At 63.0% G+C, this 26018-nt stretch overlaps 1 protein-coding gene across 13 annotated transcripts; it reads left to right on the forward strand.

The window, feature by feature from the left end:
- Positions 1-66: 66 nt before the first annotated feature.
- On the forward strand, positions 67-26018 carry FAM53A (family with sequence similarity 53 member A). Of its 13 annotated transcripts, XM_057705260.1 has the most exons (8): positions 67-1133; positions 2247-2474; positions 9492-9656; positions 10734-10973; positions 14694-14761; positions 15537-15579; positions 16853-17514; positions 25380-26018. In XM_057705260.1, the coding sequence occupies exons 5-8, from the start codon at positions 14717-14719 to the stop codon at positions 25650-25652; spliced, it is 1023 nt and encodes a 340-aa protein (XP_057561243.1). In that variant the 5' UTR covers positions 67-1133; positions 2247-2474; positions 9492-9656; positions 10734-10973; positions 14694-14716; the 3' UTR covers positions 25653-26018. The 13 variants fall into 13 exon arrangements, with proteins under 13 accessions (XP_057561243.1, XP_057561242.1, XP_057561230.1 ...); XM_057705259.1 differs by lacking the exon at positions 14694-14761 and having other exon boundaries at positions 68-1133; positions 15540-15579; XM_057705247.1 differs by lacking the exon at positions 14694-14761 and having other exon boundaries at positions 72-1133.

The raw sequence follows: 26018 nt of genomic DNA on the forward strand, positions 1-26018 counted from the left end.
CCGGCAGAGCCCCGCCCCCACGACTCAGGCCCCGCCCCTCATGCGCGCGGAGCGGCGCGGCTGAGGGACGGCGGGTGCCGGCCGGCTGAAGGGCGGCGCGGCGGCGCGGGGCGGGGCCCGTGTCGTGGGGGCGGGGCGCCGGCCGCGGTCCTGGTGCCCCTGAGCCGCGATGTCCTGTGAGCGAGGAGCGCGGCCTGAGGGCCGGCGCCTCCCTCGCTCCGCCCGCCCGGCCGCGCTCAGGTGCCAGGCCGTCGTGGCCCGCCAGGCGCCGGTCCGTGCGCGCGCGCGCCCGGGGCCGTGCGTGCGCGCGCCGGCGCGGGGCCGCGCGTGAACTTGGGCCGGTCGGGGCCCGCTCCTGTCAGCTCGCCGAGCCCGGCCCGCGCGACCCGATGCTTTTCCACCCGCGTCGGTGCCGAGCGTTTTCGCCGCTGCACCCGGAGAGCGCGGCGGGCGGGTCGCTGAGGGCGCGGGGACCCGGGGGCTCGCGACCTGGGCTTGGGACTCCGGCCGCGCGCACCAGCCCTGGACCAGCCCGGGCCCCGGGCCCCCCCAGCCCGGGCCCCCTGCACCCCAAGACCCCGCCCACCTCGGGGCCCCCTGCGCGCCCCGAGAGCTCCGCGCACCCTGGGATCCCCGCCCGCCCCCGAGTATCCGCGCACCCCGGGACCCCCGCGCGCCCCGAGGGTCCCCGGCTTTGGGACTCCTGCGCCCCGGAACCCCTGCTCCCCAAGAGCCCCGCGCCCTGGGAGCCCCGCGCGCCCCGAGAGCCTGCGCACGCGGGGCCCCGTGCTCCCCACGCGCCCTTTGGCTGTAAGGGGCCCCGCCTGGGGCGCGCTGCCACTCGCTGAACCGACTTTGGGTGTCGCCTTTGCGAGCTGTCGTCGTTCCGGTGCCGAGACGCGCGGCCTGAGCGGTTCCCAGGGCTCATGTGCCTGTCCTCGTGCAGCGAGAGAGAAGCAGGAAGCTGGACCTGATACACTGGGCGTTAAGGGAGCCCAAAGCTGGACCCGCCCGACGGGGGAGCCAGACCCTCCCCGGCGACCCGTGGAAGGTGATTGGAAGTGGATTCCGAAGCGGCTTTCTCTGCTGGACGAGGGTTCTGAGTCTCTAAGTCTTTTCCTGTGAGTGGAGAGGTGCGTTAGGGGCATAGAGTGTGTTTTTCCTTATTCGACTTTATTTCCTCGTTCCTCTAAGTACAGTCACAGATCTGAAGTGTATTAGTCTGTGTTAAATCGACTAGAGTTATTTGCATTGCCTCATGGGCTACCTGTACTTGAGTCTAAGCTTCCACAACTTTACAGTACTTTTCTTTTTTAACTCAATTACTCACTACTTAGTTGAGTTTATGATGATCTCTCAGCATTGAGAGCTTTTCAAGATGGGTTAGTGTGACTTCAAGAATGGCTTCAGTTTCACAATATTTAAGAAATTTAACTTGAGGGCTTACAGATTATGCTTCTTCATGTCACTGTCTCCTGAGTGTCCTCATCAGAGCAGGTGCGGACAGGGAAGCGCAGCCTCTGGCTCTGGTAGTAGAAAGCAGGGGAGCAGTTTGATTTTGAAGTTCTGGAATATACCCCCCAGTTGAAATTGAAATAGCAATTGTTTAGGAACAGTGGCTTTTCTTTAAAATAAACTGGTCTCCTCCCGTGTGGCAGTGTCCAGAGAACCTAGACCTTGGCCCTGGAGCTCTGTTCCCCTGCCGTGCTCTGTGATACCCCTTTAAGGATCCCGGGCTGGTGGCACGTGTGCTGTGGACGGGAGCCCTTTGGGAGGATCCCTGCATTTTCTTGACTTATGTCGGATTTGGGGAGCACAGAGAGGAGAGCCGTTCTTGTAGCTCCCGGGAACGTGTCACGGAGAGGCTCCCCACGATGGGGTCTGTTTTCCCTTTTTAGGTGGGCGCGTCAGGACCTTTCCTGGTCGTGGACACCTTTGCACATGTGCAGCTCTCTGCGCAGGGAGTGGGCATGTAGGAGTCCTGTTTGTTTGCTGGTAGATAAAAGAACCAGGGCAACAGTCAGGTGTTTTACAGGTGCAGTGCAAACATTCAAAATCAATTTTTTGTTTTTTAGAGTAAATTAAAATTTTTGTATAAACCCTTTTGGCTTTTTCTGCTCTAATATTTTTCAAAGGAAAATGGACTTTCACAATCTTTTAGGCATTTATTGTAAGTGGCTGTAATTTGACACGTGTGCCTGGGACCCAGCATTGTCATGCGCGTTCCTTAATTTCACTCCTTGCAGCCTCCTGATGCGGCGGGTCCTTGCCCAGAGAGGTGAAGTCACGGGCCTGGGAGAGCACGGCCCCCAGAGAGCCAGCCAGGGCCTCATCCTGGGTCTTCCTCCGGCCAATCAGAGCCCACCCTACCAACTTTCTCAAAACAAACTTCCTGGGTGTGGTTTTTCTCAGCATGGTGAGCTGGGCTCACACCATCAGGGAGGCGACCATCATCTCCTTTTTATTGACAAGCTGTGAGTTTCTTCTCCTTGTTGGCTTGCAAAGGTCACAGTTCAAACATGGTTTCCAGGCACCTTTAAACTAAAACTGGTGTTATCTAAATCCTCCAGTTGTGCGTTTTAATATTAGCAAGATGTTGGTTAGTTAGGACAGGTGATTTTTGTCTTCTAGTTTTCTTTCGAAGTCTTTTCGAAAAGATTTCGGTGGCTGTGTGCACAGTTTATCGGTGGCACCAACACAAGGTCTTCTTTGCCTCAGGCTTTCCCGGGGGTCACGAGCAAAAGTGGCACTGAACGTGCCCTTTTAGGGAAGGCGCTGAACCCCTGACGTAGAGTCGTACCCCAGGCCGCACCAGCTGAGAATCGTCGGGCGATTTCAGCGGCTGCAGTAACTTCTTCCGTGTGGCTTGTGTGGAGCATGGGGACACGGCCATTCCCTTCCTTCTCAGCCTCCGTGGGATGCAGACGTGGGGACTGTGACTGTCCCAGCAGCGAGAGCGGGTGCTTGGCTGCAGTCCTTTGCTAAGTGTCACTGCTTTGGTTATTGTGGCTGCACAAGTTCACTCCAAAACTGGTGGCTTCAAACGGCGGTGCTCATTTCTTACTGCTCAGGGTCTCAGGTCTCAGGGCCCAGAGTTTGGAACAGCTCGGCTGCGCCCTTGTGCAGCTTGGCCGGCTGGGGCCAGGCCGGGGCTGAGCGTCCCTTCCGGGACATCCCGGCTCTGGGGCTGGGAAGACGTGGACAGTGGGGCTGCTGGCCTCTCTGTTGTTGCGGTCGCCCCATGCGTGGCGTCTCCGGGGCGTGTCCCTAAAGGGAGCAGGCCTCTGTGGCACCTGGAAGTCACCTCACCTCTGTCCAGTCGAGGGGCACCTCAGCACCACTTTTTCTTGGGAGGCGCAGAGACCAGCACAGAAACGGTGCCAGTTGGTAACTCATGTTCAGCCGGTTCCAAGTTTCCTTTGAGTGCTGTTGGAGAGAAAACGAAGTTAAAACTCTGAGAAGCCGGAGGCGGTGCTGCTGTGCTTGCCGTGAGCTTGGGACCCTGCACGATGTGCCGGGAGGCTGCTGGGTCTGCGGCACCAGGACGTAAACCCTGGAACCGATGCTTTGGGTCTAAAGCTGCCCGGCTCTGGCCTCCCTGGGCTTTGGCACAGCTGACTAAGCAGATCCTGGAAACGTTTCTCCCCATTTTGTGCTTCAGGAGCCGGCAGGGGAGCTGGAGCAGCCCATCCAGAGCCTAGGCTCAGGCCCGGGGTCCAGGCTGGAGGGAGGCTGCGCGTCCAGGGCCCCGTCCACCCCACCCCGGCTGCTGCGTCTGCGGCCTGCTGTCCACTCGGATCCGCCTGTTTGGCATGTCCTCGCTGACCTCCCCCAGCACCGGGCGGCCCCTCCTGGAGTGATTGAGGAGCGCAGTGGCGGGTGCAGGGGACACCTCCGGCCTGAAGCAGAGACCAGCCGGGCAGAGCCGGCCGAGGGAGCCGAGGCGGTGCAGCAGGCACAGGGCACGGCAGCCCTGGGGGAGAGCCCTGTGCCGGGTCAGAGCCTCAGGGTGTTCAGAGGTGCGGCGGGGCCCTCGGCTTAAATGGGAGCAGAAAGAAACGTGTCGTTGGGAGGCGCGGAAGGTGAGGTCGTCGGCCAGTTGTGGAAATAGATCCGCGGCAACAAAAAGGAGGCAGAGATGGGCGGTCGGGGAGGGCCAGCCCAGGGGCGCCACCCAGACCACCGGCCGTTCCAGAACAAACCAGGGGAGAGAGGCAGGGGAAGGGCTCGGCAGGGGGTCCGGCAGACCCCTGAGGCCCAGTGGTTCGGTTTCCCAGTGAAGAAGACCCTGCTGCAGGCCCTGTGCACGTTTCCCGGCCCTGGGAGAGAGACGATTCGCAGAGCCCGGCAGGCATCCAGGGAGGAGAGCAGGGGCACGGGCATCACACGCCCGCCGGGCACCTGCTCAGGAAGTCACAGGAGGAGGGTGAGGCCCAGGGCCCAGCTGGATGGCACACCTTGGGCCTGAGCGGAGGCTGGGGGTCCCGGAGCAGAAGGGCTAACGGCCGTTCTGATGTCTTTGAGCAAATAAAGCTTGTCTCCTGAGTTGATAATTCTTTGGGGGAGTTTGGGGGGAGAGTTTATACTGGGCTGAAGCTTTGCACAGGAGAAAAGGGAGGCAATTAACTGGGAAACAGGCTCCCCGTGTGGCTCCGCTGGGGACACCATTTACAGTGACGGAATGATGTCCATGATGACGTAACGGATGCGTTGGCAGAGCTGTGCTGAGAGGCTTGGAGGTGGGGGAGGGGGCAGCGGGTGTGGGGATGTGTAGGCGAGACCACGCCGTGATGCTCCCCAAGTCAGAAGCAACCGCGAGCAGCTGTGCGTGTGTGCCGTTCCGCGTGGACTCAGTAGGTGTGCGTGCAGAGCAGGGGTGTGGCGCCCTGGCAGAGGTGCTGGTGGTGCCCATCCTCTGCGTTACAGAAACGCAGCCGTGTTGGTGTTTAAAACGATGCGTTGCCGTCATAGGATAGGCGAGGCTTGTCGTAGGCTGAATCGTGTTGAAACCCTAAACCCCAGTGCCCTGGAAATAGAACTGGTGCGCGCGTAATGAGTTAAGCTGGCCTCACATTGGAGGAGGGTGACCCCTAACCCAAAACGCTTGGCGTCCTTGTAAAAGGGGGGCTTTGGACACAGACGCGGGGCGAGTGAGGCTGCCACAGGTCAGGGAGCCGCCAGGAGGCGGGACAGACTTGCCTGGCGCCTTCACGGGAGCACGGCCTCCAGAGACAGCGAGGGTCTGTCGTTTAAGCCCCAGCGGATGGCACTTTGTTACGGCGGCCCATAGACACTCGAATATGGCTTTATTTATCTTTAAAAAAATATTTATTTCTTTATTTGGCTGCATTGGGTCTTTGTTGCTGCCCGCGGGCTTTCTCTCGTTGTGGCGAGCGGGGGCTACTCTTTGTTGCAGTGCGCAGGCTTAGTGCGGTGGCTTCTCTTGTGGAGCATGTGTTCTAGGTGCATGGGCTTCAGTAGTTGTGGCTCACGGGCTCTAGAGCACAAGCTCAGTAGTTGCGGCGCACAGGCTTCGTTGCTCCGCGGCATGTGGGATCTTCCCAAACCAGGGCTTGAATCCGTGTCCCCTGCATTGGTAGGTGGATTCTTAACCACTCTGCCACCAGGGAAGTCCCTTGTATATGGCTTTACAAATGCCTTCTGACTCTACGTTAATAAACTGAAACACAGAGCCCACTTTTGTGTCCTTGTAGAGGGTGCAGTCCAGAGAATGAGAGGGGCCAGCGTGGCCGGCTGAGAGGTCCTCAGGTCCCAGGTCGCGGCCTGTGCACGGGGCAGTCTGTGGAGCCCCTACTGTGTGCATGACACCTCTGGGCCTGGAGGGCGCCTGTGTGGGGACAGGATGGGCCGGAAGGGCCGCGTGAGGATTTCGACCTCTGCCCTGTGCAGGGTGTTTCTGGGGGTTGGAGCCCTGTGGCTAACTCCTGTTGAGGCTGGCGGAGGGGTGCCGAGTGGATGGAAAGGGACAGATTAGCTGCTGCGGCCGCCTAGGCTCGCGGGGCTGGGCGAGGAGACGAGCTCCGGGAGGTGGGCAGCTGGGTCACTGGTTTGCTTGAGAAGAAGGACCAGTGCCTTTGAGGGGAGGATGGTGAGTATGAATTTCTTACTGTAGGAAAAGTGGAGATACGTTTGTGATCCTGCTTCCTCTGCGGCGGTCTGCCTGACGTGGGAGGAGGGTGTGCCCGGTCGGGATGCTCTGGTGCGCAGGTTCTCAGAGCTTCCTGAGCAGGAGCTGTGGATGGAGTCAGAGATCACCTGTACTGCCAGGGGCGCCGAGGAGCCCCGGCCACACGACTCCCGTCATCCTTGCAGCGGCTTGTGGGATGGAGCCCCCGTTTCCCAGCCCACTGCGAGGTTTCTCACGTCTGGTGTCTGTGTTCACCTGGGCACCCAGGGTCCTGGCTTTGTCCTGGCACCTCCTGCTCAGATTTCAGCGTTGGCTTCATTGCCCTCCCGGGTACAGGCTGCCCTGCCACGGATGGGGTCCTGCTTGCGTCCTGCTTTGCACCTGCCATCAGCTGGCATTGTTCCCAACGAGGGCTAGCGTCCCTCAGGGCCAGGACACTGTCCTGAGCTGCTCCAGCCCGGGCTTGGCATGCTGGCCGTTGAGCAGGGACGTGCCGGGCATCACGCATTGTGACCAGGACGTTGTATCCTGATCGTTCGATTTCTCACAAGGGGACCTGGCTCGGCCTTGAGGTTCACACAGTGTGTCCCCTGAAAAGGTTTGCTCAAGTCCTAACCCCCAGAACCTGTGAACGCAACCTTATTTGGAAGTAGGGTCTTTTTTTTTTTTTTAAGATTTATTTATTTATTTCTGTGTTGCCTGCATTGGTTGGGTCTTCATTGCTGCACGCGGGCTTTCTCTAGTTGATGCGAGCGGGGGCTACTCTTCATTGCTGTACGAGGGCTTCTCAGTGCAGTGGCTTCTCTTGTTGCAGAGCATGGGCTCTAGGCGTGCAAGCTTCAGTAGTTGCAGCACACAGGTTCAGTAGTTGTGGCTCACAGGTTCTAGAGCACAGGCTCAGTAGTTGTGGTGCATGGGCTTAGTTGCTCCACGGCATGTGGGATTTTCCTGGACTGAACCCGTGTCCCCTGCATTGGCAGGTGGATTCTTAACCACTGGGCCACCGGGGAAGTCCGTGGAAGCAGGGTCTTTGCAGATGTAACTAAGATGTAAATTAAGATGCAGTCATACTGGATTAGGGTGGATGTCAGCCGAGTCACTGGTGTCCTGGTAGGAAGAGATAAAGAGATACGGGCACAGGGAGAGGCCGCGTGAGTATGGAGGCGGAGGTGGGCGTGTGCTGACACGTCCAGGGGACGCCAAGGCTGGGAGGGATGCAGGGAGCGGATCCCCCAGGAGGAGCAAGCCTGCCGACGCCTCGACTTCTGGCTTGGGACCTCAGAACCAGGAGGAAGTAGATTTCTGTTGTCCTAACCACCCCCCGCCACCCCTGCCTTGTGGTACTTCGTGGGGGCGGCCCCGGGGAGCTGGAGTTTGAATCTGCATGTTAGTAATACTAATGGCACACGTTCCTTCCCCAAGAGGAAAGTGAAAACGTTACCCAGGACAGTCCGTCTCTTCTGCCCCGCTCAGCCCCTCCCGCAGCCCCCGGGCGGGCAGCTGGGTTGTGTCCACCGGGCATCTCTCGCTTTGCCCTCTGAGCCCTGTGCGCCCCAGCCCAGCAGCCCCCGGAGCCGGAGCCAAGTTTATGCGGACACGGTTTCGTGGCCGTTCCATGCGCGTGTGCGGTGGGGGCGGGGGACTGTTCCCTGTGGGGCTGGCCGTGCCCCGTGCGGGCCGCGTGCCTCGTGGCGTCCACGGCTGACGTGGTGCTGCGTGAGGGTCGGACCGGGACCGAGGGGCTGGCTCTGACTGCTGTGCCCACCCAGATGTCGGGCGTTGTCCCCTGGGGCCCTTTCTCTGACCCAGGACCTTGTGTCCTGGCGGGGTCGTTGGCGGGGCGAGGCCCCCTCGCATCCGTCTTTCACGGCCCTGACGCTGCGGAGCGCTGCCCGGCAGTCCACCTCATTTGGGTGTGGTTTTTCCTCACTACATCGAGCTCCTGCGTAGCTGGGCAGGAGCCCCGTGTCGCGGGCTGCTGCTGTGCCCTGGGCTGGCCGAGCCCGCCTTGGCCTCTCTGCTGTGCGGCCCGCGATGCAGCGTCTCGCGGGGGGCCCTTTGGGGCCAGGTGGCACCCTGCTTCTCCTCACGCGCCCACCCGCCGGTTTTACCTCCATTGATGATTCTTGCCTGAAACATATGGGTTGTTTGGCAGGCAGTGATTTGAACACAGTTCCATCCTTCCATCTACGCGTCTTAGTTGGCATTCTACCAAAAAGAAGAGCTGCGTCCTCCGTTTCCTTGCTTTTCAGTCATTGGTATCAGCGTGGATTTGTGGATCTTATCTTTTCCGTGGAGTACGGTCCACTTGCCGCGTTCTCTTTGTGGCCGCCTTGGGGGCCTGTCACCACTCTCTGTGCCTGTCCCGATTTCCAGCACCTGGAGATACCCCAGCCTCCTCTGGTCCTTGCCCTGCCCCAGCCCGGACGTCAGCCATCTCTCCAAGGACGGTGGGGCCTGTTTTTACAGTACGAGTTGTTTTATTATTTTTTCAGATTTGCTGTGGCTGCTGTTACCTTTCTGCGATTGGGTGTGCCGTGTGCCACCAGGAGGGTTTGACAGGAGGGTCTGAGAGACCCCGGAGCAGCTGGCTCAGTGGGCAGAGGGCAGAGGAGGAGGCCGCCCCCTTGCCGTCTGCCAGAGGGCAGTGCCGTGGCCATCAGGGGCCGGTGGGTCGCAGCAAAGTAGGCTGACCTGTCATGTCGGGCCGAAGGGGCCCTCAGGAAGCTCTTCTCCTGCGGGGGTGGGGATCTGAGTGGGCCCCGGGTGGATTTGTGGGGAGCGGCAGGGAGAGCGATCCTGTGGCTTGGCTGGTCCTGCCTTTGGACTGGGGGCCGGTGGTGCGCGTGCCATGTGGCCGGCTCAGATCTGGCTCCTGGGTTCGAAACGCACTGAAGTAGGACCACTCCTGGTGCAGAGCTGCCCCCTGGGGAAGCGCTGGCCCTGCCCCTCCTGTCCAGCCTCAGGGTCCCTGGCTGTGTTGGAAGGGATGGGTGTCTCTGCTCAGGGTGCGGTGCGGGGAGCCCCGGGTGCTGTCGGTGCCGAGCATGCCAGGTGCTGAACGCCCTGTGGATCGAGGGGCGCACACGGGGACCCTGTGCACAGTGGGCGCCTCTCCTGGCCTGGAGCCAGCCCTGGGCGGGGTCGGTGCCTGTGGTCGGGGAGAGTCTGCGACCTCTGGGTCCGCATGTTCCCGCTGGAGGAGGGCCCCGCCCTGCCCTGTGTCTGCAGACGTGTGCTCAGGGCGGGCTGGCAGTGGTGCCCCCACCCTGCCCCCCAGGTTTGCTGCGGCGCCGCCCTTTGCCCATTCGCGAGGATGCTGGCCTTGGGCCTGCGGTTTCAGAGTCACGTTGAGGAAGCCTGTTGAGACCCGCTGAGAGTGTGCAGGCACGTGTTTTTAGGAACGGAGGGCGGGTCCTGCTGTGCTGGTGTCTCCGGCACCTGTGGAAATCTTCATGCAGTTTCTTCCTGCATCTGTCGGCGTGTTTTGCGAACAGGTTTTGTGAAGGTGAGTACTCCTTGTGTTCCTGGTGGGGCCACTTGGGGTGCTTCCCGCGGGGAGGGGGGATGCGGCTCGTCCTCCCTGGGCTCTGGGGCCCTGATGCTGCCCAGAGGGCGGCGGATGGATGGCACACGGGTCCTGGGCGCCTGCCGGTGTGGCCTCCGCCTTGGATGGCCAGCCGGGCCCGAGGCTGGCGGCAGTTAGGAACCCGGACTCTGAAGATTCTGGAGGTTCCATCACTGCTGTCAGGTTTAATTTCCAATCCTCCTCTTTTTCTCTAAACGTTCCCTTTCAATGATCTAACTCTGTAGATACGGCGCCTTCTCCTCTGAAGGTTTCATCCTCTGGCATCGTGCGTTTTCCCCAGTTGCTGGGGTCTTCCTGCCTGTCCGCCTGTGCCTGTGGCTTCCTGGGCCGGGGGCCCTTGGCGGCTGCTCAGAGGCTGCAGCGGGACACTGGGGCGGGTGCGTGTGTGCGTGGCAGGCGGGTGACCGTCAGCCTCTGCCGGGAGTGGGTCCCGGGCATGGGCTCCAGCTCTGCGAGGCCAGTGTCCTCTGAGCGTCCCCCACCAGGCGCCGTTGGCTGGGTCTGCCGCCGCCCCTGCGCCCCGCACCCCTCCCAGGAGGGAACCCCAGCTTCCGTTGGGGGCGGGGCTCTCCCCGGCTGCTGGGGCGGGGGCGGGGCGTCAGCGGTCCGCGGTCGCGGTCGGTGGCGAGGTGGGTCCAGGCGTTCGCGGCCAGGTTGTCCCGGGGTCTCCCCGCTGCTGTCTGAGGACTCGATTTCGCAGCGGCTTCTCAAGTCCGAAGTGTGGCGCTGTGCCCACCCCGCCCGGCGCCTGCCTTGGAGCAGGGCTGGGGGCGGCCCCCCTTGCTGGTTCTCGCGCGTGTCCACCCGCCATCCTTCACCCAGACCCCTGCTTTTATGACATTTTCCAGGAGAGACCCGTGTGGTCGTCTTCTCGCGGGAGGGTCTCTGTCAGGCAGCGAGGTCAGAGCACTCACACGCGGTGCTGGCGGGGGACAGAGTCAGAGCTGAATGGCCTTGCGTGTGACCCGTGTGATGGTTTCTCTTTGCCAACAACAGGCACGAAGCCCTGAAGGACCCTTGGAAATGGATCGCTCGTCTTTAAAATGGAAACGCACCCTTGAGGGTTAGCTCAGAGCCAGCCGCGGCCGGGCCTCCTGAAGCCGGCGTTCCAGAAGCCCAGGGCCTGTCAGCGCGGACAGAGGGCACGGGCCCCAGACCATGGTCACCCTCATCACTGAGAAGCTGCAGAACCAGAGCCTGGATGACCTCGCCCGCAAGAGCTACGACGCCGGCCCGGTGAGCTGCCCGCCCCGGGTCGGGGGACGCTGCCTGGGCTGGGCCCCGGCTGGGGGAGGGGACCTGGGGGAGGCAGGGGGGAGGGGGCGGTGTCCCAGGGAGGCCCTGGCGCCCTTGCAGCCCCCAGAGCCCCTCAGTGTCGTGATGGTAGGTTCTCAGCATCATGGAAAACAACCTTTGAGTAAAAGCCTAGTATGTGCATGGACACACACGGTCCTGCGTGCTGGGCGGGCACACGTCCACGCAGGTCAGCAGGCGCGCCCACCAGGCGCTGCCCGTACCTCCGGGGACCACCCCTCCCGAGAGCCTGGCTTGAATTCTCTCTCTGTGGCTTAGCTTTGCACGAGGTGGAGCTGCTTTCTAGGCCCGTGTTACCGTGACCTTCAGGTCACACCCCGCCTGGTTAGACTGTAGGTCCAGCGGGAGGTGGCTGAGCGTCTGCGCCCCCGGTGCTGGGGGCCGTGCCCGAGCGCCTCCGCAGGCGGGTGCTCAAAGCCGTCCTGCTGCCTGCGCCCGGCCCTTGGCCTGTGTGCCGCCTGTGGTGTCACGCAGGGAACGGGGCGTGCCGTCGCTGTTGAGAGAGCGGGACCAGGAGAGGCCCCCTTAGGAGTCTTCCCACTGAGACACAGATCACGTCACGTCGTGTGAATTCCATACCGCTCTTTCTGGACAGGGAACACGTGTTTGGGAAACAGTTCCCTTCGGTACCCGTGGGCGTTTCACCGAGCTCCTGGTGAGACGGGCGGGTGTGTCCACGGGGTTCCTGTGCGGTGGGTGCACAGACGTGGCTTACGGCACCTGCTCTGACATTCACTTTAAAAAAAAAAAAAAGGAGGGGCTGGAATTCCCCGGTGGCCGAGGGGTTAAGATTTGGTGCTTTCCCTGTGGGAGCCAGGTTCAGTCCCTGGTCAGGGAACTGAGATCCTGCAAGCGGTGCAGCCAAAAAAAAAAAAAAAAAGGTGTCATTTACAGAGTGAAAGACAAATTATTGTATCTTTTTGAGTAAGAAGTCCCCATCATCTCTGTCACTGTTTGATTTTAGTCTGGGGGCCGCACCAGAGAGCAGGGCAGCTGTTCTGGATGTTGGGGTGGAGGGGAGGCAGAGGGTGCGCTGGGGAGGAGTAGAGTGGGGAGGGGACACGCGGGGTGACACAGGACTAGATTTTGGTGGCGCGGAGGTGGTGGACCGGGAGCCAGGCGGAGGCTGAGCCCAGCGTGAGAGGGAGAGGGCCTGAGGGCTGCGGAGCCCGGTGGGGACAGGACCCTGGTGGGGACAGGAGCCCGGTGGGGACAGGAGCTGCTGGGGAAACAGGTGCTCAGCGTCCGTTCTCAGTGAGGGCTGGCCTGGAGCAGAGGCCAGGACTCAGGTCAGGGGAGCAGGTCCCTCTGCCGCGTGGCTGTGCTGGGGGCCTGGGCCGGGGCCGGGGGGGAGGAGTGAGGGGGGGTCAGCGTGTGCTGGCCCACGTGGACGTGGTCTCAGGATGCTGTGTGTGCTCTCTGGTGTGTCCAGCTGTGCAGGTACAGACTTGGGTTGGTGGAGAGCTCAGCTTTGAAAGCCTTGAGTTTAAAAAATACTTTTTAATTGAGGTGTAAGTTGTATCTAGTGAGATGCACAGATGGCGTTTGGTGTTGAGGGGGTGAGTTTTCCAGTTGTGTACATGGTAACGTTGTCACCGCCACCCCAGACGTCTCCATCACCTCGGGAAGCCCCCTGTGGCCCCGCGTGGCTTTGCCGTCCGAGAATGTCACCAAAGTGCCGACATGCAGCATGTGCTCCTGGGGTCTGGCTTCCCACTCAAGGTGAACGTCCCTGGGTTCACAGCCCCAGCTGTGCCTTCTCCCTGGTCGGGTGTGGTGGTTGCTCCTCGCGGCTCTGACCTCCTGTCCCCGGTGACCAAGGGGATCAGCGCCATTTCCTGTACTTAGTGGCTGTTTGTACGTCCTTTTTCGTGTCCTTTTGCTCATTTTTCTTTCGCGTTGTATGCATTTTTCTTATTGGTTTGTAGGAACTCTTTGTATATCCTGGCTATAAGTCTTTTCTCAGATGTGTGTTCTGCAAATATTTTCTCCTCTCCTGTGGTTTGCCTTGTCACTTTCTTAATGGTGTCTTTGGATGAACAGAAATTCCAAATTTCAGTGTAGACAGATGTACCAGTGTGAGTTAGTGTTCCTTTTGTATCCCATTTGAGAAGCCTTTGCTGACCTGCGTCGGGGAGACACTCTCCTGTTTCTTCTGGCAGTGCCACTGTGTTACCTTCAGCTGGAAGCCTGAGCTGTCCGAACTGAGTTTGGTGTGTGGCCGCGGCAGTTCAGGGTGGCATTTTCCCTCTTCCTGTGGAGTGTGGTCAGCCCAGCACCATTTCTAGAAACCACCGTACCTTCTCCATCGGCGGTCATGTGGCTTTCCTGTGTGCCCATGTAACCCTAGCAGCACCCTGCCACGGGTGTCCCATGGTCACACCTGTCCTAGGTGGGGAGACGGGGCCCACGGAGAGGAGCCGGCCTCCCTGGTGGCAGGCTGGTCGGAGCTGGACTGAAGGCCTGGTTTGCCCAGCTTTCAGCCCCACTCCTGGCCGCGCCCTGCACGCGTTGTCACCTGGTTCTGCCGCAGAGGAGGGGGACCGAGACAGAGGCTCTGCGAGTGTGGTGGGGCTGGGCCTGCCTTGGCATGAGCCCTTGGCCTCAGCCCCCATTGTGCGTCCCCAGTGAGTGTTCAGAGGCCACCTCGTCTGTCAGGGCTCCTGCATGACGCGTGTCATGTAGGCTGGTCCTGGGGGTTGCAGGCACACAGCCCAGTGGCCGTCCTCCCCCAGAGGCCTGGGCTCAGCCCTCCTCTGCGCCCAGCACAGCTACATCCAGAACCAGGGCTCTGGGGCTGCCCACGCCGCCCTTGCTCTGGGTCGGAACCTGGGCCACTGTTTTCGCTGGCCAAGCTGCCCGGGCTGGGTGTCCATGCTGGTGCCGGCAGGACACTGCTGCATGCTGGGGACGCGGTCTGGGGGAGGTGGGCTGCCCCGTGCTTGAAGAGAACGTGGTCGCTGTTGCTCGTGTTGGGGGAGTGGCCAAGGGGGGCTGGTGCCCCCGGAGCCGGGTGGGTTTGCAGCAACAAAGGTGCAGGTTTCCACTACGGTAGGAGACCTGGGCTCCGTGTTAGCTGTGAGGTCTCAGGTAGTTCACAGTCTGCTTTCTTATCCGCTCCACCCGACTGGGGTCTCAGGCTGGAGGACCTGATGGTCACCGGGTGTCATACCCTCCTGTGCAACCGGGTCCCCCGCTGCTCAGACAGCTGGGCGACCTGCACTCACTGGCTGGGCTGTCTGTCTTTGCACAGCCTGTTGATGGGCCTCCTTTTTCTGGGTGATGAACCCAACTTTTAACTTATTCCTCCCTTTTAAAAAAAATTTATTTATGTATTCATTTATTTTGGCTGCACCAGGTCTTAGTTGCAGCACGCGGGATATTCGTTATGGCATACAGAACTTTTAGTTGCAGCATGTGGACTCCTTAGTTGTGGCATGCGGGCTTCTTAGTTGCGGCATGCATGCAGGATCTAGCTCCCAGACTGGGGGTCGAACCCGGGCCCCCTGCACGGGGGGTGCAGAGTCTCACCCGCTGGACCCCAGGGAAGCCCCTAGCTTATTCCCTTTATGAGAAGCAGGAAAGGGTTTCCTTTTCATATTGTCACGAGTTTGTCATCCTATGAAACGGTCCCCTGAGAAGCGAGAGCCCTGTGACCGAGAGGTATGTGTTGTGATGCAGGAGACTCCAGATGTGAAAGGCAGAGGAAGGTGAGCGGCCGTGTCTGCACACAGGGTCTGGTGGGGCGTGGGGAGAGCACAAGAAAGCAGACACACACACAGACAGACAGACACAGGCGTTGAGTTGACACGGCTCCAAGCGGCCGCTCAACCTCCTGGGGCAGGTTGTGCCTGAGAAGAGAGTTGTGTGGGCGCAGGCTGGGTCCCCTCCGCTGCCGCACCCGCAGCTGCCCGCCTCGTGGGGCAGAGGCCCGGCCCGTGTGGACGTGGTCGGGGCGGGAGTGTCCTGAGGAGCAGCCAGGCTGTGGTTGCCAGGATGGGCGTGGCGCGAAGGGGCCGAGTGGACACACTCATGACTTTTTATGTCTTTTACCCAACTGAATAATTGTTAGGCTTTTAAGAATCTTGATTAAGAAAAAAAATGTATTCTGGGACTTCCCTGGTGGTCCAGGGGTTAAGAATCTGCCTTGCTATACAGAGGGTGTGGGAACTAAGATCCCACGCGCCACAACTAAAGAGCCTGTGCGCCGCAACTACTGAGTCCGAGCGCTCTGCAGCCCTCGCGCCACTAGAGAGAAGCCCACGTGCAGCAACTAAGACCTGACTCAGCCAAATAAATTAAAAAAAAAAATGTATTCTGGGGTTCATGCTTTTCCTTTTAATCACCAAGAAAGACAGTGCTAGGGGAACACAGAGTTTATTGCAGAGATAAAAACACAGGCCTGTTTCTCACTTGGAACTGGTTTTGAATCTGCGCGGGTGAACCCACGGTGCTGACGCCTCTTTCTCTTCCCTTTCTGCCCAGAAGCTGAACACAAGTGGCTGTTTGTCCCCTTTTGAGACCGACGGTAAGTGTTTAAAAGCCCCCGCGGGTCTTCCTGGGCTTCTGTGGGCTCGGACCCTGTGCGCAGGGCCAGACGGGGAGGCTGATGTCCCGGCAGTGCCCTCTCCTCTGCTGGCCTCTCCCTCCGCCGGGCAGCGGTGTGGGTCCAGCCTGGGGCTGCTGCGCCCTCTCTGGAAGCTGCCTGGCAATGCAGAGCTGAAAGGCCCGCCCGGTGGGGTCCCGTGGCCACCAGGGAAAGGACGGGGGTTCAGGCGGTGCACGCAGGCGTGGCTGCAGCGCTGGGTGGTGCACGCCCAGCCAGCGGTGGGCATCAGGGTGGCGCGCGCCTGCAGGGCCTGGGTCTGCCGGCCCCGCCACGGCCGTGCACGCCCCCCTCACGTGTGCCCTGCGGTCTGAACGGGAGCAGGAGGCCTTGCCGCCCACGTGTGAGTCTGTGCGTGTGTGTGTGAGTGTGTGAGTATGGCTGTGGGTACTGCGGCCCCTGTGATGAACTGTGGCCAATGTCCGTGGTCGCAGTGAAGTGCTGGTGGTGTAACTTCAGGCTGGACCGTCTGCGTGGCGCCCAGATCCTCCCCTGGCAGCCCTGCTCACCCCTGCGGTGCCGCTGTGTTCAGCGCCTCCAGGCTGCTCAAGTGCAGACTGTCACCAAGGTCTCGGGTGACCCGTCGGGAGCAGCAGGTGTGGGCCTGCACGTGGCCCCGGGCGCTGTGTCTCTGTCCCAAATGGGGCCAGTCCAGGCTCGGAGCCCCTCGGGCTTCCTGCAGGCCACGGATGCAGCCCTGCTGTCCTCTCTGACTGAGTGTCCTCGAGCCCCCGGGTCACCCGGGGCCTTTGCTCCTGCCTTCCCCGGTGGGGGGGCCTGGCCTCCTCCCCCGGGTCCCGGAGCCTCTGTGCCAAAGCCCCCCAGCTGGGGGTGACCACAGAGCAGCTGGGCCCCGGGCCGGGTCGTCAGGGCTCTGGGCTCCCCAGCTGTGCTTCCTGCTGAGCCCACCCGTGTCCAGCTGCTGACCCGGAGGCTTGGCCTCTCAAGTGACCCTCACGCCCCCGTCTGACGGCGAGGAGGCGGAGGCTGCGGTGGCAGGGTCCCTGTGCCCCCAGGCATCCCCACTGTGGCGTGCGCTGCGCCTGTGCAGGGCAGGAGGAGGGGACCCGCCGCTTCCCCTGGGAAGGGCCCCCGTGGCGCCCACGAGCGGGGCTGGGCCCACCCTGAGGCCAGGCAGGGCGGAGAGCGTGGCGGACGAGCACCTCTCACCCCTCTCTCCTTGGTGTTTCCCCAGGAGACCGGCACCCCCAGGAGGTCACCGGTGGAGGACAGCCTGTCGGAAGCCAGGCGGCCGCGGGCCCTGCCCCCCCCTTCCCGCCTGGCCCCTGCGGCCCGAGCGCGGTGCGTGCCCGGGACCTCGGGGACGGCGCGGGGCCGGCCTCGGCGCCGCCCACCAAGCGACACTGCCGCTCCCTGTCCGAGCCCGACGAGCTGGCGCGCTGCCGGTCCCCGTGGCGGCCCGGCGGCTCCGGAGTCTGGACTCGGGTCTCCAAGAGGCGGTGCCACAGCGGCGGGAGCGCCTGGCCGCCGGGCCGCGCCCTCCCCGCTGCCGGCCCCGCCACGCCCCCCGCACCCCGGCCGACCTCCGCCTCGGCCAGCAGCGGCCTCCTGGCCTGTGGCCCCGCCGGGCCACCCGGGGGGCCCCGCGCGCCCTCCCAGCGCCGCCGCCTGTCCCTGTCGCAGGAGCGCCTGGCGCCGCCCTCGGCCGGCAGCACGCCTGCGTCCACGCCCGTGTCCACACCCGTGTCCACGCCCGAGCTGGGCCGCCGCCGGGGCCTGCTCCGCTGCCACTCCCAGCCGTGCGTGCGCGCGGGCGGCCAGGGCCAGCGGAAGCGCAGGCGCGAGGAGGACGCCCGCTGGCCACGCCCGGCCCTGGACTTCCTGAAAATGACCCGGGTGAGGCTCCCTCTCGGCCCGCGGGGCAGGGCACCTGTGGGGGGGTGGTCGCGGCCGCGGCCAGGATGGAGCCCGCCCCGGGACGATGTGCCCAGGCCACACCCCCCGGCCACGCGGGCCTGGGCTGCCCTTTCGGGTGGAGACAGTCTGCGGAGCGAGGAGCCGCTGGTCGGGGGTGTCGAGGCTGAGCGGGCGCCCTCTGACCCCAGGCCTCTCCTCGCGGCCCTCCACCGAGTCCTCCACCCATGACGCCTCTTTGGAGAAGGTGTCGTTCAGAGTTTGGGCTGTGGACCAGCTTGAAGTTTCTGATGTCCGGGGTCACCGCCTGCCCCTCTCACCCTGTTTTCTGATCACAGGTGGTTCAGAGCAGAGTTAAAGGGAAGAGCTGGTTTCCCGAGGTCTGACCTCTGCATCATTCCAGGGAGATGGTGGGACCTTCTGGGAGCGGGGCTGAGGAACAAGGATGGGGCTGTGGTGCGAGGAAACGGAGAGGGTGGTGGATGGCCACCAGGTCCCCTGTCACAGGGGCGGCTGTGCCTGGCGTCCTGGCTGGGACACAGGAGCCTGGAGGGTGGGGCTGAGGTCTCCGTGATGGACAGAACCCAGGTGGGGTCCAGGCTGCACCCTACCGTCTGTACCCACTCTATATCACTGTCAGCTTTGCCTTTCCTGACTGGTGGGTTTTCTGGAAGGTTCTTCCCAGAGGCAGAGAGGGGGCTTCCAGCCCACACTTGCTGGCTGTGAAGTGTCCACGGGAGCTGGGGTTTAGGAAAGGAATGTTCTGAGTTTTGCAGGGGAAGGTGGGCCGTCTCTGGAACCACATGCTGCAGAGGAAGGCTGACCGTGAGCCCGACACGCATCCCCACCTCCCAGTGCTACCGTGTCTGCACGCCCTGAGGGGACAGGACTGTAGGGATGTCCCCACCAAGGACTCCAGAGCAGGGGGAGCCCTCGCCGCCGGGGTGGAGGTCCCAACCCCTTGGAGCAGGAAGGGTGCGGGGATGGCGTGAGGAGGAGGAAGGTGTTGGGACCACTGACCTCAGATGTGTGTGGACCTGGCCTGGCATCCCTGGGGTTGCTGAGTTCTGGGCCAAGCGTGGTCGTGATTGCCTTGTGACTTGCAGAGGCTGCCGTGCAGGATGGCTGGTGGGGGGAGTGGAGAGGAGACTCAGCTGGGGTGTGGGTGGAGCCGGGCTGAGACCCCGCCTCCCCCGAGGGCAAACCCAGGAGGTCAGAGGCTGCTTGTCTTCTAAGATGGTTCCTCCTGTTATGGAGCTCCCCTGCGCCCCCCCCCGCGTAGTTCCTGGGACTGGCGGTCCTGTCCTGTGTCCCCTTCCTTTTCCAGCCGTCCTGCCTCAGGCCCATGATGGCCTCTCTGCAGCCTCATAGCTCTCTGCCTCTGCTGCAACCCTGACACCCCCAGCAGCGAGATCTCTGAAATGAAAGCACGGGGTAGTGCATCAGTCAGCTGTTGCCACGTGACAAACAAGCCACATCTAGCAGTGCAGGCAGCACACATTTGTGCTGTGGTCCGGCAGCCAGGAGAGGCTCAGCTGGGCGCTTTTGCTCAGGGACTCCCTGAGGCTGCAGCCATGCTGTCCGCCGGGGCTCTGGGTGCCTGACGGCTGGACCGGGGCCGGAGGAGACACCTCCCAGCTCCCTCACGTGGCAGAGTTTTGGTGGAACTTGCTGGAAAGCCATCTGGGTCTGGGGTGAGTGTAGATTTAAACAAACCACTTTTTCTAGTCCTGATCTAGTAGAGTTTTCTGTTTCTTCAGTTTCCTTTAAGTATCTCTGGGAAATTGTCTGTTATAGTTAAGGTTTCAGTTTTGGGTACAAAGTTGCTCCTCTTATTTTTCAGGCCTTTAATCTCTGGCCTGCTGTTTTTTATCTAATGTGAATAATCAGTTGTGGGTGGCTAGAAACATTGTAAACAAATCACAGCAGCTGACTGCTGAAAAGCATCTTGTGAAGAACTGTCCCCTCTTGCCAGTTCCGAGCCTCATTTTGGGGAGTGAGGGCAGGTCCAGGCCGGGTGCCAAGGTTAGTGCCCATGTCGGCCCCTCGGCTGGGCTGGCAGCCCCTCCGCCCTCACCCATGGGCACGACTGTGACCTGTGTGGACTCACACCCCCTGTGATGCCAAACGCCTGGGTTTCCCCACCACACACCTCCCGTTCTCTGCGGACGCCAGCCGAGGTCCAACGACTCAATTCACGACTAACACAAACCACCTGGGGTCAGTGCAGACCCTGCAGTCAAGGCTCAGCCCCACAAGACGGCCCCACTCAGGCACCAGCCCCAAGTCCCGGGCCTCCTGCACGTCCGACCAAACCGCTGTAAATGGGGGGTTCCCACGACCCCTCCTCAGGGTCCGTCATTTGCTATAACGGCTCACAGAACCTTATGTACGGGCAGCTGTTTATCATAAAGGCTACAACACGGGAACTGCCAGATGGAAGAGACGCACAGGGCAAGGCATGGGGTGGGGCTGCAGAACCTCCACACCCCCTCCAGGTGCACCCCTCCCAGCACCCTGACGTGCTCACCTAGGAAGCCCACCGGCTGGGGCTTTCATGGAGGTTTCGTTATGTCGGCGTGATTAAGTCACCGGCCACTGGTGGTTCATTGGGTCCCTGGAGGTGAGGGTGGGCCCAGTCTGGCCCTGGGACCCCCGGCAGGGTGGGTTCCCCTGGCAACCAGCCCCCATCCGGAAGCTGTTGAACTCGGGTGGTTGGGAGGGGCTCCCCCACCCCCGTCACCCCGGAAACCCCCGCGGGGTTCAGGAGCTCTGAGCCAGGCATCCACGCCAAGACCAAGTGAGTTCCCGACTACGTCACCATATGACGACGGGCCTAGAAAACACGATTATTTCAGACGTGGCGGTGGGGCGGGTCGGGGACAGCGGTCAAGGGGTCACGGGGTCTGTGGTGAGATTCAGGCCTGCCTGTACTTTGGACGGGGCCGGCGGCAGCTTCCCTGGGGGCGGCGGGCACCCGGAGGCTCGCTGTGTGGGGACCAAGCGAAGGCTGTCGTGGGTGTTCGCGTGGGGCTGTGAGCGGGGGGAGCACCGTGTGGAGGGCGCTGGGCGGAGCGCCCAGGGGTGGCTTGAGTCCCTGGTCTCTCGGGCTGGCTGTGGTGGTCACTGGGCCCTGCGGGCGGCTGGGGCGCAGAGGACCCGCCCTCACCCGGCATCCTGTCCGTCCAGGACATCCCTTCAGGGAAACGCCCGTCGCTCAGCCTGGGAACCGGGTGAGTTCTGTCCATGTGAACCTGGAGACCCTTCGGTTTCCTGGCCCTGAGGCTGCCTCACCTCCCGGGAGCGGGTGGAGCAGGCGGGAGCAGCCCCGGGAGATGAGGACACACAGGCCGCCGGCTGGTGCTGGGTGCTGGGGCTCCACGCCCGCCCGAGGGCCGCAGCCACCGGGCCTGGAAGCGCGTCGATCCACGGGCTTCCCGCTGATTTCTCAAATAAGCAGCCTCTTGGTTCTCGTCCTTATGTGTGTCACACACACAGTGCCTGGGAGTTTGTGACGGGGATGCGGCTGTGGGCCTTCTCTGGGGAGGGTCCCGCGAGGCCAGGGCACCGACGTGCCTGCCCGGTGGCCACAGGGGCGGCCGGGCCGACACCCCAGTCCTGTGTGGGTGCCGCTGGGCAGTGGGAGGGCGGGGGGCCGAGACCCCGAGGGCGGGGCGTTCCCGGCCTTCCACGGCCTCCTGCACTGGGGGGGCAGAAGGTGAGCAGGTGGGTCTGGGCAGGCCCTCGTCCTGCCCGTCCGCCCGTCGTGCACGGGGGCGGCCAGCGCGGGGTGTGGGAGGCGCCGCGAGGGGGTCCCGCAGGCCGAGAGGCGGCCTGACCCTCTGCCTGGGCCTCCCTGCGGGGCCGCTGCTGGGGCGGGAGGGGAGCGCGGGGCTGCTTCGGGGGCCCCGCAGGGCGGTGGGCCTCCTGGTCCGGGCCGAGGCAGGGGGCGCCCGGGGAGTCGTGAACCTGCAGCCTCCGTTGCTGTGAGGCTTCTTCCCCGTCCACGGGTTTAAGGTTTGTTTTCCGAGCGGCTCGTGTCTGCGCGTCATTTTGTTCTTTCTGTTTGTGCGTTGGTGTCCCCCGCGTTGAGTACACAGACGTCTCGTGGTAGACGTGCTCTGTCTAGTCTGCTTTAACCTGTTTACGTCTCCCGATCGACTGTCGTGTGAGCTTATTGCTTTAGACAGACGAGAAAGGTGCTGAATGTAAAACCCGCGCATGGCGGGCACACCCGTCTTTGCTGCGGAGGGGACAGTGTCCCGCTGCGGGAGGGGCTGTGCCCAGCGGCCTCGGGGCCACGCTTTCCAGCCCCACCGCTTCCAGGGTCAGCGCCAGGGTCCGATGAGGTGCCAGACGTGCAGGGCCCAGCGTGGGAGGCCCCCCTGGGCGCAACGCGGGAGAGGTGGGCCCCCACGGCCCTGTCACCAAGGTCTGCACAGAGGGGCCTCGTGTGTCCCGGGGCATGCGTGCGCTCCCGTTGTCCGAGGCAGGGGCTGACCCCGGTGGGGCCCCAGACGCTGCCCGGGGCTCTGGGCCCTGCGCCGTCCGCTCTGGGTCTTCTTCCTCCACATCCTGAGGACAGACCTCGTGCGTCTGTGTTTTGGGTTGTGCTGGGTCCGAGGGGGTGGGTCGGGCCCGGGGGCTCCAGCGTCTCTCGGGGGGTGATGGCGGGGGTGCGGGCAGCCCCGCCCCTTTGTCTCTGGTCTGCCTCCTGGGGCCCCATCCTTGGAGCGTGGGCTCCTGACGGGTGCCCTCGTCCCTTTGTCCGCGGATGGCGGGCCTTGTCCCCGGGCGCTGGTGGTCTGGTTCAGGGGACGCGTTCCTCGTCCCACGTCGCCTGCTTGCTCCAGACTGCTTTCGCGTTTGGTTTCTCCTCTCTGCTGCCTCACGTAGGAGGTGCCGTCCCCAGGTGTGTGCTGAGGTTGGGAGGCCTGCCTGCGTTTGCGACGGGGACCAAACGCTGACTATGGCTGCGTGCGCGTGCGTGTGGCCCTTTGGCCGTGAGCGTTCCGTGGGGCGCTGGGCCCCGCGAGTCTGCCTCCCCAGTTCCACAGAGAGGCCTCTTCCAGGGCCACCTGGGGAGGCTGGGAGCCCGAGCGGGTGCCGACCCTCAGGTGGCCGTTGCCGCGTGTGTCCTGCGGGTGGTGGTGGACCCCCGCCTCTGGTCCCCCGGGCCCCCCAGCCCTACGGTGTCGACTGGGCCGGGTGAGGAGGGCCAGGTAAGGAGGGCCTTAGCTTGGCCAGGTTGGCCGCAGTGTGTGTCTGGGTTCCTTTCCTCCGCTGGAGCCCCGCTAGACCGGCGCCCAGGTGCCGGGCTCGGGGGCTCCAGGCTCAGGGGCTCCGGGCGGTCAGAGGCCCCTCCTTTGGTCGTGGCCGTGGCCCGTGGGCAGAGTCAGCTGTGGTTCGAGGGCGGATGCTGGGCTGTGCTTCCAGGAGGGAGAGACGTCGAGTTTTCGTCTGGAGGAGGCCCAGTGCCTTGGCCAGGGGCATGTGCGGTCAGGCCAGGCCAGGCGTTTGCTCGAGGGACGGTGTCCGTTCTGCTTTCAGAAGCTCGCGGCTCCGTTTCAGGGGGCCCTTGGCTCCGGCCGCTGAGAGCTGAGCGCAGGCTCTTGCCTGCGTAAGTCGGGCCGTCTGGGGCGGGCGCGCCCTCACAGGTTGTGTTTTGCACACAAGGGAAAGACTATCTAAAGTCGAGGGCCCTTGACTCAGAACTCAAAGTCTTGACTTTTGATTTTTGAAAATATATTTTCTGTTCATCTGCTTAGGTGCAGGTCACAGTCAGACCAGAGCAGAGCTGTGCAGCGGTGAGGGGCATGCGTGTCAGGTCAGGCCCCCGCCCAGGCCAGGGCAGCCCTCTGGAGCTTCGCGACGCCGCATTTCGGGCCATGGGGTTGGTGTGAAGAGCTGATGGGTTCGAGCTGTGCGTGGCCTGCGCCGGGCGTGCGCAGAGCTGTCGCTTGCACGCTTGCGCGGCCGTCGTGCTCATAGGAGGGCTTGTGTCCCGGCCGCAGAGACCTCGGGGCTGTGGTCCTCCCGCCACCTGCCAGGTTCCTACCGTCTGGGTAGGGGTTCGACTTCCGTGCTGTGAATGAGAGGATTTCGTAGGTGGAGATGTGAGGAAGGACGTGTCGGCTTCTGTTGCCGCGTGTGCAGGGCCGGGCCCGCCATGCTGTGGGGTCTGCGTGTGGAAGTGACCTTGACTGTGGAGTCCACCTTGGTTTAAATGAAGAAGAAATTATCTCACAGATCCTCATTTTGGGACCAGAACTTGTAGCTAGTTGTTAAATCTTTTTTTTTTTTTTTAATTTATTTTTGGCTGCATTGGGTCTTCATTGCTGTGCATGGGCTTTCTCTAGTTGTGGCGAGTGGGGGCTACTCTTCGTTGTGAGGCGCGGGCTTCTCATTGCAGTGGCTTCTCTTGTTGCGGAGCACGGGCTCTAGGCACACGGGCTTCAGTAGTTGCAGCACGCAGGCTCAGTAGTTGTGCCACACGGGCTTAGTAGCTCTTCAGCACATGGAATCTTCCTGGATCAGGGACTGAACCTGTGTCCCCTGCATTGGCAGGCGGATTCAGGACCACTGCGCCCCCAGGGAAGTCCCTGTTGTCAAATCTTTAAAGGCTTGATTATTCAGTTTCACTTTTCAGGGCTCACTCATTACAGCAGAGCAGCAATCGGAATAAGGCTGTTTGTCTGGGGGAGCCGACAGTGCTGGTTCCAGAGGGGTCTGTGTGTGCGGTTCCGGGGGCCGCTGTTCCGAGGAAATATGTGTCTAGGAGCCCGACCTCGGGAGGCCTAGGGGCCCTCGTGCCCTGTGGCCGCTGCCGGTACACGTCGCCACGTTGGATTCTGCCAACACCCTTAGAAGCCCAGAGCACGCGGTGCCGTGTGTGAGGGCAGCATGGGCAGCCCAGGGGTGACACCTGGACACGCCCTGGGAGGCGTGTGGCACTGCACCAGGCTGCAGGACCAGGAGCGCAGGGCGGGGGTGGGGGGGGTGCTGCTGAGTGCACACCTGCTGCACGGCCTGGGGGCAGGACCCCGAGGTGGGGCTGGGGTGGCCGCTGGGCCCCGGCCCCCGTGGGACAGACGGAGGGGCCACTGGGCTGGTGGGACTGTGTCCACAGCCTGGCGCTGGGCTGTGGTCTGGGGGTGCAGACCGGGGCTGTGATCATGGGGGGGGGCAGGGCCGGGGCGGGGAGGAGCCGGCCGCGGGGGCAGCCAGACGCCCTGGGCCAGCCGTGCAGGCTCAGGGTGTGGGGAGATGCCCGCCGGGGCGGAGGGGCTGGCGGCCCAGGGGCGGCCTCTGTGTGGAGTGTGCTCTTCGCTGCTTTAAGACGAGAACCGTTGCAGCGTGTTTGTGTTGAAAGCAGAACCACTGGAGCGGGGAGGGCTGAGCAGAGAGAAAGGCGGGCGCGGGGGAGAGGGCGTGGGGCCCTGACGAGGGTCCCCCGAGGCCGTGGAGGCGGGCGTTGGGTGGTCTGCTTCGCGGGGCCGATGTTGGACAAGGCCCCGGGGTCTCCAGCCGGTCCTTCCTGGAGCGTTTGGTGGGATTGTCGGCAGAGCTCCAGCCTCGAGTCCCTGGGTGCCCGGGGCTGTGTCAGGTGTCGGGCCCCCCCCCCCCCCCCGTGTGCCGGTTTCCGTGGGGCCGTGGACCGGGCAGGCCTTGCGGCCCCCCGGGCGAAGCCGGGGCGTGGCCAGGCGGTGGCTCGCGGGGTGGGAGGGTGTGTGGCGGCATCCAGGGGACCAAGGACGCCTTACGGAACTCGGGGACCCCTCTTGGTGGGATGCCGCCTCCCCGTGACCTCCTGGAAATGCTTCAAGCCCATGTCTTTTCTGTTGCAGACGATAAAAAATTCCAAAAGCCTTTGCTCCCTCGAGTATGAAGACGAGGAGGAGGATGACGCCCGCGCGACGGTGGCCGTGTCCTCCTCGTGGGACCCCCGCGGCCCCGCGGGCATTGCCGCGCCCAGCCCGGGGCCCGGGCGGGGGTGGGCGGCCGGCGAGGGCGAGGGCGGGCGTGGCGGGGACCCCAGGGACTGGGACCGCGCAGGGGAGGAGGGCGTCTTCCGGCGGGGCCGCGGCGAGCTGGACCTGGAGCAGATCGAGAACAACTGACGGGCGGGCAGGGGAGGGGATGAGGCGGGCGCCCCGGCTCTCTCCCGCGCACGCGCCGCTGTGAACACGAGGTGTGACGTTGATTCAGCCTTTCCTAAAGAAGTATTCTGCGTCTTTATGGCGTTTACAGTTCCGAGAGAGCGTCTCTGTTTTGAGGTGAACTTTCAGGAGGGCGTTCGGCGAGCAGCGTCTGTGCACAGGCCCCGGCGCAGCGTGCACCCGGGCGCGAGGCCGGCCCCTCCGCGGACGCGGTCACGCGAGCTGGGCTCTTCGGAGCAGGGCCGCGTCACCCAGGACGTGGCACGGGCGGTGGGGACGCGGCCCCGGCAGCCCTGCTCTGTCACGTCAATAAAAGGCATCTCTTTG

The sequence above is a fragment of the Hippopotamus amphibius genome, chromosome 13, assembly GCF_030028045.1.
Source record: "Hippopotamus amphibius kiboko isolate mHipAmp2 chromosome 13, mHipAmp2.hap2, whole genome shotgun sequence".
NCBI classification, from domain to species: domain Eukaryota; kingdom Metazoa; phylum Chordata; class Mammalia; order Artiodactyla; family Hippopotamidae; genus Hippopotamus; species Hippopotamus amphibius.

What these genes read in the sequence shown, in the direction of transcription:
- FAM53A (XM_057705247.1), top strand. Translation starts at nt 10,896, where the DNA reads ATGGTCACCCTCATCACTGAGAAGCTGCAGAACCAGAGCCTGGATGAC. An exon ending in GTCCCCTTTTGAGACCGACG is followed by an intron (nt 15,580 to 16,852) that starts GTAAGTGTTTAA and finishes GTGTTTCCCCAG; the next exon opens with GAGACCGGCACCCCCAGGAG. An exon ending in ACTTCCTGAAAATGACCCGG is followed by an intron (nt 17,515 to 25,379) that starts GTGAGGCTCCCT and finishes TTTCTGTTGCAG; the next exon opens with ACGATAAAAAATTCCAAAAG.